Genomic DNA, 13,994 nt, shown 5'->3' on the forward strand with positions numbered 1-13,994 from the left:
TGGGGACCTCGGTCGCGGGGTGGGAGCTGAGACGTCGGGGGTCCCGGGTTCGATCCCTGCTGTCTCCCCGTTTTCCTTTCTGGGTCTTCAGGACCTTAAGTCCAGACGCCCGGGTCAGCATAGATCGTGGGATCCCTCCCGCTCCCCTGCTCATACACATCTAAGGAAAGCATCTCCCATCCCCTTGGGGACCATATGCCTCGGGAGATGGTGCTGGGAGCGCCCTCAGTCTCCGGGGATTCCCTCCCTTTCTCCCAGTCTGCTTGCCTCCTCTGAGCGTTAGCTTCCTCCTGGGCCCAGTGGCTGGGATTCTGGTCACCTGGGTTCAAACCTAGCTCTCTCCTAGTCCTTCCCATCGCCTAACAATCCCTTGCTCTCTCCACTTCTCTTCTTCCCTCTCTTTCTATCTCTCTCGCTCCTTCTTCGGGATCCCGAACTCCTGGGTCCCAGCACTCCCCACCCCCTTCCTCAGGCGGTGACAGCGGGCTGGGAGTGACAGGCGTGCGACCGCTCCCGCCCTCCTTCCCTGGCTGGCGTGCGCGGCACTCCCCTCCCCCTCCTCCCCGGCCTGGGTTGGGATTTGGGGGGAGAAGGAGGGGGGCGAACGCCGGCGGCGCCTCACAAAGGGGCCGGGGCGACCTACCCCACCCTTCCCCCAACCCCTTGCATTCGCCGCCTTGACCTTGAGCAACGTGTGCTGGGGTAGGGGGTGGGATGGGGAGAGGGGCCCGGGAACGCCCCTCCCCTCGCCGACCCTGCCTTCCAGAAGGCCTGTGCCAGGCAGCTGGACCTAAGGCCCCTAGCTTCTTCTGGTTTCTGGTGAGAAGTTGGGGGAGGAGGGGGGCGGGGGTTATAGGCACACGCCTACACGTGTGGCTTTGCGTGAGCGAAGAGGGCTTGGAGGGCGTGTATGGGGCTGGGGTCTGTATGAGACAGTGAGTAACGGTGACACCTTCTGCTCTCCTCTCCCTCTAAGTGTCCCACACAGACGTGTCTCCCCTAGGAGAGACACCCCCAAAGTGCCTGGGACAGGCTTCCGGTGCAGATTGGTGGATCTATAGGCATCCAGGCCTCCTCACTCTGACCCGGGCCCAGACCTTTTGGCGGAGGTGTGGGGCAGCCATTGCAGGGCCTTGGAGGCATGGGTGTGGGCAAGCCAGCACCCTTCTTTGCTCCTACCTTACGCGGGGTCTGCAGGGGCAAGAGCAGGGACGCGCTCCTGAGACAATGTGAGAGTCAAATCCTCTGGGGAGTGGGAGGCAGAGGGTGCAGCCCTGAGGACTGCCTGCCTTCAAACCCCATCTTGTGCCTCTAATCCGTGCCCCTCTCTCACCTCAGTGTTACCACCTGTGAGTGGGGGAATCCTATTACCTCATGGGGCTGTTGTGCTGTTTGTAAAGCGCTTAGTACAGAGCCTGACCTGACTAAATGCAGTGATTATTAGTAGTAGCAATATATTGGTTTCACTTTGTGGCCCAGTTTCCACGCTGGGCTCTGCGCTGGGGGATAGGAGGATTATTTGGGTGGGAGGCTCCAGTGTGGGAGAGGTGTCTGTGAAGGGGTAAGGAAAGGAAGAGAGGCCCCTCTCCAAGTGTCAGCTTGTGTCTGTGGGTCAAATCTTGCTGGTGGACCAGGGCCTCCAGGGAGGTGATGGGTCTACTTCAGGCTCCAACCTGATCAAACTGATGCAAGGGTTCTGGGGTGGGGCAGGGGTGAGCTGGGGTGTCTGAGGCTAGGAGTGTGGGGAGCAGGTGTCAGGGTGGATTGGGGTATCTGTGAGGGTGGTGAGAGAGGAAAGTGGTAAGGACATTCTGTGAGATGAGCTGGCAGGTCAGGTGGAGGAGGGCAGAGCTGACTCTGGAGGAGACACGGGGTGGCCACTACAGGGACTTGGAGGCCAGAGTGAGCATGAGGATGGCAGCATCCCTGACTTACTCCCCTTGCCACCTGCTCTAGGTTGGATGTGAAGTAGAGACCCACTCCCTCTTGTTGACGTTGGGGGAGGGGGTGATTGTGGAAGGGATATAGACTAGAGGTGTGTGTGTGTGTTTAGAAGTGACCATGGGTGTGGAAAATCTTGAGGGGGGTCTCTCTCACCAGGGGGTAGGGAGGGGGCATCCAGTGACAGAAGTGAAGGCTCCAATTCCTCTTCTGTCTGCTGGAGAGCCCCCTGGTGGACAAGGACACTTATGGGGTGTTTTCATCCACTTGGGGGCTCAAACCTGAACATGAACTTTGGACGGGGGTGGGTGGGGTGGGGGTTGTTCCAGGTGTGTGTGTAGGCCTGGGCATGTGTTGTGACTCAGTAGGTCAGCTCACTCTCTGGGGATCCCTTTGGTAGAGTCAATGTGGGTGACAATGGGAGAAAGAAGGAGGTGACCCATTTGAGTACAGACATCTGGATGAGTGAGTCCGCTTAGTCCTACCTTCAAACAGCCACCAGGGGCTGAGGGCGTGTAAATTCCCCTCTAATCTGGAAAAGACCCCAGAGGGTCTTTATGAGGATCAAATGAGTTAACCCCTGTTAAAGAACTGTGCCTGGCACATGGTGACTCAGTATTTTCATTAGTCAATAAGTATTTATTGAGCATCTATTATGTGCCCAGCACTATTCTTTCTAATAACAGTTAGCTGTCACCATTTTGCATCTCAGTACACATCAGGTCCTCTTTGTGGAAAGAATGAGTTTATTGAACACCTACTATCTGCCAAGTAACTTTTAAAACACTTTATGCATACTTCCTCATTTAATCCTCCCAATACTCGAATGAAGTATCATCCTAATTTTACAGATGAGGAAACTGAGGCCCAGAAAGTTTAAGTCATTTGCCCAAGGTCACATGGCCACCAAGGAGCAGAGCCAGGATTTGAACCCAGGAGGCGTGGCTATAGCTCCTAACTGGCACGGATGCTGTCAGCCCTGGGAAGGGGTGGAGCAGGGCAGGCTCACTGTGAGAGCGACAGCCCCAAGGGGGACCCGAGAAGGTTCTCTGAAGCTAGAAGGCACTGGGGGGAGGGGGCGGTGTCAGTGAGTCACGCGTTGGTGGGACTTTTGTGTGGGCACATGTAAGGTGTCTCTAAGTCTCTTAGCACTGAAGTGAGTGTAAATGTATGTGAGTCTGTGCGAAGGTGTGGGACAGGGAGTGTGCGTGCGTCTGCGTGGGAGCTGTGAGGATACATGTGAATGTGTGTGTAAGCTGCTGTGGGTGGGTGTGTGCGAGTCCAGGTGTACATGTGTGAGTGTAGGCCCAAGTGTGAGACTCAGAGGTGTGCATGAGTGAGCGTGCGTGAGTGGCTGTGCGTGCCCCAGGCCCTACCTCTGACCCCTTTCCCCGCGGGGTCCGGCCAGCCCCAGGCCTGGAACTACCACTCCCAGCATGGCTCGCGCGGGCCCGCCCCGCCGTCCTGATTGGCGGTGGCCCCGGCGCTCCCGCCCCCCGGGAATGAATGGATGGGCGGCCTCAGCGCCCGCCCGAGCGCTGGGAGGACCAGCCCGGCGGGGACCTGCTGGGGGCAGGACCCGGGGAGCAAGATGGCCACGGTCATCCCCGGCCCCCTGAGGTGCTGCGGGCCGGCGGGAGGCGGGGGAGGGCGCTCAGGCGGGTCCTTGCGGGCGTGTGTGTGTGGCGGCTGGGGGTGGGGCCGATGGGGTGTCTGGGGGGCTGTCACCGTGGGCCGGGCTGCACGGGGTTGCGAGTGTGTGTGACTATGGGTATCTGGCAAGAACTGTGTTCGACGCGCTGCTCCAGGGAGGAGTGGAGAGTATGGGGAACTCGGAGTCCTCTTCGGGTCCTCTTCGGAAAAGGGGGTCATGTCCCGCCCTGCGACCCCCGGAGTTGGGGAGAAGGTGAAATGGCCTGGGGGCGCAGGGGCCTCGGTAAACTTGAGCGAAGCCTGTATTACCTTTGTCTTGGGATGTGGAGTCTGTGTCACTTGTTTGGGTCCTGGTTTTGGGTTTTTTGCTTTTTTTTTTTTTTTTTTTTTTTTTTTTGGATATGTGTGGATATGTGTTTAATTTCTTTTATTCCACACTAGGTATCTTTGGATATTTGGGTCTTTGAGTGTGTGTGCATGTCCTTTGAAACTGTACATCATTTGTGTTCTGTGTCTTTGGATATGTAGGTATGCATGTATTTTTGTGCAAATTTTTGTGTGAATATGAGTGGATTTGCCTGTTTCTATGTTGTGTATGTGTGTATCTTTGTGTGTTTGAATATGTGGTATTTTAGATGTTGGCTTCTATATTGTGTATCTTTGTGTGTGTCTCCTGTGTGAATCTATGATTTCTTTGTATACTGTATCTGGATAGTGTGTGTGTGTGAGATTTGTGTTGTGCCTTTGGATATATGTGTAAGTGTTTATGTGGGTAGTTTATTTTAACATTTTTTCTCTTTTAACATTTGTGTATCTGTGTGTATCTTTGGACGCGTAAGTGTGTGTAGTGTGTGATCTGTTTGCACGTTGTGTGTCTTTGTTGGGTGATTGTATATTTACGCATGGAAATGTGTGTGATCTGTCTGTTTCTACATTATGGGACTTGAGATATTTGTGTTTTTCAGTAGATATTTGTGTGTGCACATATGTGAGATGTGTCAGTTTCTCCTTTGTGAGTCTTGGGATATGTCTCTCTTTGTGTGTGAATCCAGTGCGACTATGTGCCATTCGTTTGAGTTGTGGATTTGGATATGTGCCTGTAAGGATGGGTCTCGGTGTATTTTTGTCTGTTTCTATATTGTGTGTATCCACTCGTTGTTGGCTCGAGGCCTGCTTAAGCCCCAGGTTGGGGGTTCCTGGGTCCAGGGGCGACTAGAGGGGAGAAGCGAGGTTGGAGGAGTCGGCCCACCCATTCCCGACGGGCGGGCTGGGGGAGGGGTGCTGGGCGACCGGGTGCGCCTGCCCTTGCTGACAGCTGCCCGCCCGCTCACCCGCCCCTCGCAGCCTAGGCGAGGACTTCTACCGCGAGGCCATCGAGCACTGCCGCAGCTACAACGCGCGCCTGTGCGCCGAGCGCAGCCTGCGCCTGCCCTTCCTTGACTCGCAGACCGGCGTGGCCCAGAACAACTGCTACATCTGGATGGAGAAGACCCACCGCGGGCCGGGTACCTGCAGGGAGGGCGGGGGTGGGGCGGCGCGGCGGCTTCGCGGCCGCATTCTTACCCGACTTCTCACTCCAGGTTTGGCCCCGGGACAGATCTATACGTACCCCGCCCGCTGCTGGAGAAAGAAACGGAGACTCAACATCCTGGAGGACCCCAGACTCCGGCCCTGCGAGTACAAGATCGGTGGGTGGAGCTTCGTCCTCCATCGGTGCCCCCAGCACAGGCCGTGGAGTGTGTGGTGCTGCTGGTGTGCGTCTGAGCATCTGCCTTTATGTCCCTCCTAGCCAGTGTCTGAGTGGCTGGCTGTGTGTCTGCCCCCGTGTGTCTGGGTGTAGTCCAAAGATTCTCCAAGGTTTCCTTGAGTGACCGAACTTTGGACTGTATCTTCTCCTCCTTGGGCCCAGGCGAATTCCAGGAGAGTGGTATCTGTCATGTGTCTAGGTGTACCCAGTCTTTGTATCCCTTCCCTTTGAGCTGGGATGTATCAGAGTGTCTGCCTATATTTCTTCCTGTGGGTGCCTGAGTGTCTCTGGGTGTGTCAGAGTGTCCGGTTGTAACTCCTTCCGTTTGTCATAGAGTGGATTTCAGTGTCTGTGTCTCTTGTCAGGTGTTTCTAAGTATATTAGAAGGTTTACTTCCTCTTGGGTGTGTCTGGTCTATCAGAGTGTGCAGCTGTTCCTGAGTGTGGGTGGATCAGGGTGTCCGGCTGTCTCTTTCTTTGAGGGCCAGATGCTTCAGAATGTCGGGGAGAATCTCTTCCTCGAGTGTCTGGTATATGAGGTGTGTTTCGACCCATGTGTGCTGCTCTAACCAAGAGTCTGGCCTTATCACTTCTTGAGTGTGTCCAGTACTATCAGAGTCACTGGCTGTTTCCCTTCCCTTGTCTGGGTATATCCAAGAATCTGTGTGGGTCCACCTGGCTGTGTCTGCTGGGGTGTGTCTGCTTCAGAGGGACTGTCTGTATCCCCTGTGTATATGTGTATCCATCTGAGTGGTTCTCTCTAGGTGTGTCTGTATCTTCTCTAAGTGTGTTCAGGTGTATGGTGGGGTCTGGCTGTGTCTTTCCCATGTGGATCTGGGTGTTTCTGATGGTCTAATAGTCTCTTTCTGAGTGTCTCTGGGTGTACCCAAGGGTCTGGCTGTGTCTCCTCCATGTGTCTGGGTCTGTCTCTTTGTCTAGCTGTCTCAGATGATCTGCCTGTATCTTCCCTGCCTATGTCCGTGTGTATCCTGTTTGAGTGTCTGTTCTCTCCAGATGTAAGTAAGGATCTGGAGGGGGCGGGGCGCGGGTCTCCTACATGTATCTAGGTATATATGAAGGTCTGGCCTTGTCTCCCCCTGAGTGTGTCCAAGTGGCTCTGAGGGTCTGGCTCTGCCTTCCCCAAGGTCTGGGCATCTTTTCCAGGATGTGTGGTTGAATCTTTGAGTTTGTTGCTGGTTGAGGTTGGGAAATCCTCTTCCCTCCAGCACAGAGCATGGTTCCCCAATCTGGGCAGTTTGAAGAGTCCTCCAGGGATGACTTCTCTGCCTGACCCCTTCCCCCATCACGGCCTTGTCCCCAGACTGTGAAGTGCCCTTGAAGAAGGAGGGCGGCCTTCCGGAAGGGCCAGTCCTTGAGGCTCTACTGTGCGCAGAGACAGGGGAGAAGAAGATTGAACTAAAGGAGGAGGAGACCATTATGGACTGTCAGGTAGGACCACCCCCGGGGGCTGCAGCTGCCCTCTCCCCGCAGCCTCCTGCCCTGGTCCACCCTGTTCCCATCCTGAAATCTCCCCTGGCACCCTAGGGCCTTTAGGCAGCCTAAGGCTCCATCCTTCTGCACCTCATCTCTTTTTGGAAGACCTCCTGATTTGCCCTGCCACCCCTAATCTCCACTCTGCCCCCAAACCCCCTACAAAGCAGAAAAGTGCCCCTATTTTCTTGACCTCAGTCTCCCTTCTCTTGATGCCCAGAAACAGCAGCTGCTGGAGTTTCCACATGATCTCGAAGTGGAAGACTTGGAGGATGACATTCCCAGGAGGAAGAACAGGGCCAAAGGAAAGGTATCACTCCTGAGTTTCTCCTCATCACTCCTCTCGTCAGTGCAGACCCACTGATTGGGTATGCACCACGTTCAGTCCCTGCCCCAGTGTGACCTCATTTAATCCCAGGGCAGCCTGAAGGGGTAGGGGATTTTTATGCCCATTTTACAGATGAGGCAGTTGAGGCTCAGGTATATTAAACCATTTGCAAAACAGAGATTGTACAGTGGGTTACGACAGTCTTCACACCTGGGCCATGGATGAGGAAAGTGAATCTCGGAGAGGTCAAGGGAGTTTCTCTAGGCCCACAGCTAGAAAGTGGCAGAGCTGCAATTTGACTTACAGGCCCAAGTGATAAAAATTCTTTTAGTTCCTTCCCTTTCTTAGCCCCTCACTCCTGACTCTTCCCCCAGGCATATGGCATCGGAGGTCTCCGGAAACGCCAGGACACCACTTCCCTGGAGGACCGAGACAAGCCGTATGTCTGTGATAGTGAGTCCTTCTGAAGAGGGGGGAAGAGAGAGAGAAGGGGGCCCATAGACCTCTCCCCTCCTGGCCCCCTCCCTCCTGTGCTGGATCCTGGTGGGGGGATGCTTAGGCCTCTGGCAGAGTGGGGAGGTGTGATCCTGGAGGCCAGGGTGGAGGCAGCATGGGCTGGGAGGGCTGACTGGCCCTCCCTGCTCACTCTCCAGTCTGTGGGAAACGGTATAAGAACCGGCCAGGGCTCAGCTACCACTACACCCACACCCACCTGGCTGAGGAGGAGGGGGAGGAGAACGCCGAACGCCACGCCCTACCCTTCCACCGGAAAAACAACCATAAACGTGAGCAGGCGGGCAGGGAGTGGGGTGGTGAGGGGCCCTAGGAGTGGGGGCTAAGGAGCCTGGGAGGGAGGGGGCACGTTAGACATTTCTGGAAAATCTCCAGCTCAGCGGTCCCCTCCCCCCACCAACCAAGGGGATGCTGGCTCTGGGGTTGCCATGGCAACCAACCATCTCTCTCTCTCTCTCTCTCTCTCTCTCTCTCTCTCTCTCCCTCGCTCCCGGCCGGGCGTAATATTTCTGGGTCTGATTTATTGTTTCAATTAGAGCTTGGGGAGGGGGGTGATAGATGACTCCCCTCTCTCCCTGCCTCCCTTTCTCCCTTCTCTAAGCTTTGGCTGAGGGGCAGGGTCCATGGCCTGGGAACCCTTGGCTTCTACCCATGCCAATCCCATGCCAACCCAGACAGCTGAGGGATTGGGGGAGGCTGTGGGGAGCCTCTGCCAGTGGAGAAACCATCTCCCTACCCACCCCTTGGTGGAAGAGGGCAGTCTCTTTATCCCATTCCCACTACACACCCAGGCACCTCTGTGTTCAGAATTTTCCTTCTGAGTGTCTGTTTCCATACCCGATCTTGGCCAGTGGTATCTACCTAATTTTTATTTAGACAGGGCTTCATTGGGGGTGGCAGTGTGGTAGAAGTGTGTATGAGTGGGGAAGCTAGGGGCTCTTCCTAATGCTGTATCTGCCAAGTTTTCACCTAATAAAGAGGACATATCAGTTGTGCTCAAAGAGTTGGTGGGTTCCTGATGAGAATTATTTGGGTTCCTCCTACTCTCTTTTGCTACTGCCCACATTTTGGGGTAGCTACTCCCTCTCCCCACCCCCTCCACACCTGGACAAGGGGTCCACCCCTGGGGCTGAGACTGGGGGCAGGGTGGAGACCTGCCTATGGTGAGAGCCTTGCCTATGGTGAGAGCCCCTCTCTCTGTCCCCCACTCCCAGAATTTTACAAAGAATTGGCCTGGGTCCCTGAGGCACAGAGGAAACACACAGGTAGGGACGCCTCCCTCCGCCCCTACCTCCACAGCAGCCTTTGACTGAGTACCCTGCCTGCCCACGCCAACCCCCGCCTACTGTCTTGCAGCCAAGAAGGCTCCTGATGGTACTGTCATCCCCAATGGCTACTGTGACTTCTGTCTGGGTGGCTCCAAGAAGACGGGGTGTCCCGAGGACCTCATCTCCTGTGCCGACTGTGGGCGATCAGGTGATGCCTCCACCTGAAGTTTCTGGGGGCCACGGTGGAGAGGATTCCTGGAACCCAGATGTGGAGGATAGGAAGCAGAGGAGTGAGGACTGATGGGGATGCAGAGCATCCCAGGGGACTGAGGATAACCAGACTCAACCGCTGAGTATTGTGGGAAACTGAGTGGGGTCAGGGAGGCTCTGGGAACAATGGGATGTGGTTGGCATGTCATTTCGGGTACTGACATGTGCTTATCACATAGTGGGGACCAGTGAGAGATGGTTGCTAAGACATTGTGCGTAGTGGGTTGTGATAGTGAGTAATAGATTGCCGCTGCCTGGGTGCTGTGGATAACGGTACTGGCCATGGAGTTGTGGTTAATAGAATGTGGTTTCCCAACGTAGACTTGTGGGCAGTAGACTGTGGTCACCTCAGCATGATGGCTAATGAATTGTGGTTGTCACGGTATTATGTGTAGTGAAACACCGTTGTCATGGAGATTGGGTGTAGCGGAAGGGAGCCCTACTGGCCTGGGGTAATGGCTGGGCGTCTGCACTGGGTGGTGGGCTGACCAGTAGGGTTGGCACATTGTGCAAACCTGTTGGTAACTGTGGTTGCTGGGGCAGCATGTGTAATAGGCTTGGGTTGCAGGGGGGTGCGGGGACCCCTCGGTGGAAAGTGGCCGCCATGGCATCATGGCTGGGAGTCTGTGGTTGCCACGTTACTGCGGTTAACAGAACCGGTTGGCCATTCTGCTGTGGGTAATGGAATGTGGCTGCCTCAGCAAAGCGGTTAACAGAATGTGGCTGCCCGGTGTTGTGGGTGGTAGAAAGTGGTTGCCACAGCACTGTGGGTAATGGAATGCGGTTGCCATGGTGTTCTGGGGAGCAGAGTGCGGTTGCCATGGTGGCTGGGCAGGAGACTGGTGGCCACGGCAGCGCTGCCTGCGGGACGGGTGCTGGGCACTGTGGGCTGGGCAGGGTCAGGCCATGGGCCACAGCAGCTCAGAGGCCTTGTGAGCCAGGGATGGGGGGCTGCGCAGTTTCTTCCCCAGGGGTCAGTAGCCACCAGGGGCACGAAGACCCCTAACCGCATCCCTGCCCCTCGGCCCCCAGGACACCCCTCGTGTTTACAGTTCACGGTGAACATGACGGCGGCCGTGCGGACCTACCGCTGGCAGTGCATCGAGTGCAAGTCCTGCAGCCTGTGTGGCACCTCGGAGAACGACGTGAGTGCCCTCCCCCTCCCTGGGACACGCCCCTAGGTGGATGCCCCACCTGGCACCTCCGCCTTTGCCAGTTGGGCCTAAAGTCTTTCCCTGGAGCCCCTCCCCCCCCCCCGCCCCGTGAACACTAGTCCCTTGTACAGTTAGTATTGCTCGTGTCCATTAACTGAGCCCGGCACTTAATGCTCTTCACTCTCTGGCTCCTCCTGACTGCCCTGAGGTAGGCGCTCTTGTTCCCACTTCACAGAGTAGAAACTGAACTCAGAGAGGGGGATAGACTTGCCTGAGGCCACCCAACTAGGAAAATGGCACAGCTGGGACCCAGACCCATGTTCACTGCTGCCAGGCCATCACAGTGTCATTTTAAGGGTCCCACAGAATCTTATTAAACCCAAACTACAAACTGCAAACTGACAGTCTCTCAGGGGGGTTTTGCTCAGCCCAGCAGAGTTTTGCAAAGATGACCTTCTCTGAGCCCTTTGTCTTTGGAAGGGACCACCGCCCCTAGCCCCTTTGACCTGGCCCCTGCCCCCGCCCCCCACCCCGGTTTCTGGTGCCCGTGCCCCCAGGGTGCCAGCTGGGCGGGTCTCACCCCCCAGGACCAGCTGCTGTTTTGTGACGACTGCGATCGGGGTTACCACATGTACTGCCTGAGTCCCCCCATGGCCGAGCCCCCGGAAGGTGAGAGGAGAGGAGGGTATGACACAGGGGTGGGGGGTGTTGGAAACTGGTCTTCCTGCTGCAGAAGATTGTGGCCACGGGTGGGAGGGGGTTGAAGCAGCCCTCCCCAGACCTGGGCCTAACTCTCTGTCCCCCGGCCGCCCCACAGGGAGCTGGAGTTGTCACCTCTGTCTTCGGCACCTGAAGGAGAAGGCCTCTGCCTACATCACCCTCACCTAGGCCTGGCTCTGGCTCACCTGGACCTCTGGGGTGGTGCTTGCCTACCTGCCTCTTGGAGCTCCTCCACTCTCTCCTCATCCTTAATGCCCCACAGTGGGAGGGGCGAGGGGGAGCCCGAGAGGGGGCTGGGCCACCCCCTGCCCTCTGTGCAAGTGGAATGTTCGCCCTGTGGGTTGAGGGGCCCGGCAGGGCCCTCTCCCTTCCTCCCTCCTTCCCCACCCCTTGGCAAATGAGCACCAGGGGCTTCTGCTCCCCTCAAAGCCATACCCCGCCTCTGGGCGGGCACGAGGGGTGGTGGATGCCAGCTGGGGGCATAGACACAGCCTTTTTCTAAAGAAAAAATCAAAAAGCTAAAAAAAAAAAGAAATTAATATATACAGAGTCCTATAAGGCCTGGCTGGGTGCGGGGTTGGGGGCACTGCTGAGCGCATCTACTGGGCACCAGTCTGCCAGCTTCCCGCCTGGCGGCCCCTCCCCACCAGTCCCACCTCCCCACCCAAGGTGGGCGCCATGCCCCCGGTGCCCGGGGCAGGTGGGTGTGGTGTCCACCCCTTGACCCCTCTTGGCGCCCACCGTGGATACTGCATGATGTGAACCATGGTTCTGAACTCCGTTCCTGCTCCTTCCCTGAGAGCCCTGCCCGTGCCCACCGTGCCTGCCATGGCTGTCGCCGTCGCCGGTGGGGCAAGGCGGGCCCCTGCCCAGCGCCTGCTGGAATGAGAAGCACAGACTCTGCAAAGGACTAGATTTTCCTCCTCCTCCTGCCCCGATTCCCTACCGGCCAGGCCGGGCTGCCCCCTGCCACCCTTGCTGGCCATTTTCGGGGCAGCGAGGGGGTGTGGTTGTTTCTTGTGGTTGTGTGTGTTTGTTGTTCGGGTTTTAAAAAAAAGGGAAATTGAGACTGCAAGTGGGGGAGGTGGTGGGTTTGGGGGGGTCTCCTCCAATCCAGGCGTGCCCCTCCTTGCAAATGAGTCTCCTTTATTGCCTGCCTCTGCTGTGAATTAACTTGTTCTGTGTATTAAACTGGGCCTGACCCCTCTGCCCACGTCTGCCTCATTCTCTAGGCTGGTTTAGGGTGTCACCAAGAAGGAGAGACAGGGCCTCATTGGGGGAAAAGCAACTGAGGTTAACAGCTGGAGCTGTCCCCTACCTCCATCTCCCTCCAGCTCCCCCTGCACCCCGCCTTTCTCTGGCTTTGTCCCAGCTCCTCCCTGCCTCGCTGGAAAGGAGAAGGGGGGGATGGGGTGGAGGGGGCTCCCACCCAGCCAGCTGTGGTTGCCCTGGCAACGGACTGCTGCAGCTGCAGCGGGAAGCAGTGAGAAGGGAGGCGGGAAGCTGGGGACTGGGGGAAGGGAGGGGATGGAAAGATGAAGACTGAGCTGGCCCCTCCCCTCCTGGGGCTACGGTAGGGAGCAGGGGTGCCAGGAGCTTCATCCTCAGCCCAGACATCTCCTGGAGCTCCCTATACAGGATGTGGGGCCAAGGGCAGAGGGGAAGGTAAAAAGGAGAGAAAGAGACGGGTCCAGGGCGTTAGGAGAAAGCCAGATTGGGGTGAAGTGGGGTGAGGAGTGAGAAACAGGACACAGGAGAGAGACAGATATGAGAGTCCCACATTTACAGAGAATCAGAAAAAGAGAAGCAAGCAGAAGAGGGAAAAGAAATAGATCTGGAGAGAGATGTAGATGAAGAGAGTCAGGAAATATGGGGGAAGAGGGCAGAAGAGATGGAGATTTAGTGGGAGAGGAAATCATAGTAAGAAAAAATAGCAGACACATAGGGGGAGACGGAAGAGGAAGAAACTGACAGCGATTTGGAGATAGAAGCAGAAGAGATTCCATGAGGGGAGGCAGAGAACCAGGGCAAACAACATAGGAGAGAGGAAGAGAGAATTAGAGGGGGGCACATTTGGGGAGAGGGATACAGTTAGGATCCAGGACAGGCAAAGTCCCAGGATAATGACACAGAGCTGAGACTTCAGGGGAGAGGACACAAAGAATTTAGGGAGACAATAGAAAAATCTGGTGAGAGCCAAAGGTATGAAGGGATTCAGAGCCCGGGTGAGGGGCGAGCCAGTGTTGGGGTGGGGGGACAGAGAGAGACATAGGGGAGGAAGGGGACAAGGCAGAGGACGTGGAAAACTGGGGCAAGATGGGGAAGGGACGAGCAGGGCACAGTTCGGGCAAGAGCACAGGCTGGCGTGCGCGGGTTGTAGGGTGTTGGAAGTTGGTGTGTGTCACAGGCGCCAGGAGAGGATGTGAGAACAGCTTGTTCTGCCGTTTCTGTGCTGGTGGGGGGAGGGCAGCAAGGGTTGAAGATGGGGCCTCAAGGAGGGTGGAGACAGGGAGAATGTCTGGAACACTCTAGAATTTTTAGGAGACGTGGAAATAGCTGGTCCACCTCCTCTGGAAAAAGGATATATACCCCTTTTGGAAAAAGCTTTTTTTTTTTGACAGGAGGGGAGGGTCTGGGTCAGAGAAGCATGAGGTTTGAGCTCAGAAACGGTAAACTCAGTCACAGGTAAAATGAGTTGGTGGGTTTGAAAGGCCCAGCCACGGGGTCCTGCTTCCAGGTGGAGCTGGACCTAGACTTCCCACAAGAGGCCAGACCTTGGGATTTTCACATGGAGTTCCACGTGGAATTTTGAGATTTGGAAAGTAAGTTTGACCCTGATCCTCAGGTCAAATGGCAAGTGTTTGCCAGGGCAGCTGCAGACCTGGGGCCAGGAGTTTTAAGACCCTTCCC

At 56.3% G+C, this 13,994-nt stretch overlaps 1 protein-coding gene across 2 annotated transcripts; it reads left to right on the forward strand.

Annotated features, from left to right (window-relative positions):
• Positions 1-3,223: 3,223 nt before the first annotated feature.
• On the forward strand, positions 3,224-12,297 carry DPF1 (double PHD fingers 1). 2 transcript variants are annotated; one of them, XM_032486156.1, is made up of 12 exons: positions 3,224-3,561; positions 4,939-5,099; positions 5,175-5,282; positions 6,662-6,789; positions 7,052-7,141; positions 7,534-7,612; positions 7,813-7,944; positions 8,887-8,937; positions 9,029-9,148; positions 10,243-10,355; positions 10,922-11,033; positions 11,182-12,297. In XM_032486156.1, the coding sequence occupies exons 1-12, from the start codon at positions 3,452-3,454 to the stop codon at positions 11,250-11,252; spliced, it is 1,275 nt and encodes a 424-aa protein (XP_032342047.1). In that variant the 5' UTR covers positions 3,224-3,451; the 3' UTR covers positions 11,253-12,297. The 2 variants fall into 2 exon arrangements, with proteins under 2 accessions (XP_032342047.1, XP_032342048.1); XM_032486157.1 differs by having other exon boundaries at positions 3,228-3,561; positions 10,952-11,033.
• The last annotated feature ends 1,697 nt before the right edge of the window (positions 12,298-13,994 follow it).

Source organism: Camelus ferus, chromosome 9 (genome assembly GCF_009834535.1).
Source record: "Camelus ferus isolate YT-003-E chromosome 9, BCGSAC_Cfer_1.0, whole genome shotgun sequence".
Lineage (NCBI taxonomy): Eukaryota > Metazoa > Chordata > Mammalia > Artiodactyla > Camelidae > Camelus > Camelus ferus.

Coding starts and splice junctions, on each gene's coding strand:
- DPF1 (XM_032486156.1), top strand. CDS start 3,452: ATGGGCGGCCTCAGCGCCCGCCCGAGCGCTGGGAGGACCAGCCCGGCG. Junction 5,283..6,661: donor GCCCTGCGAGTACAAGATCG/GTGGGTGGAGCT, acceptor CCTTGTCCCCAG/ACTGTGAAGTGCCCTTGAAG. Junction 11,034..11,181: donor CATGGCCGAGCCCCCGGAAG/GTGAGAGGAGAG, acceptor GCCGCCCCACAG/GGAGCTGGAGTTGTCACCTC.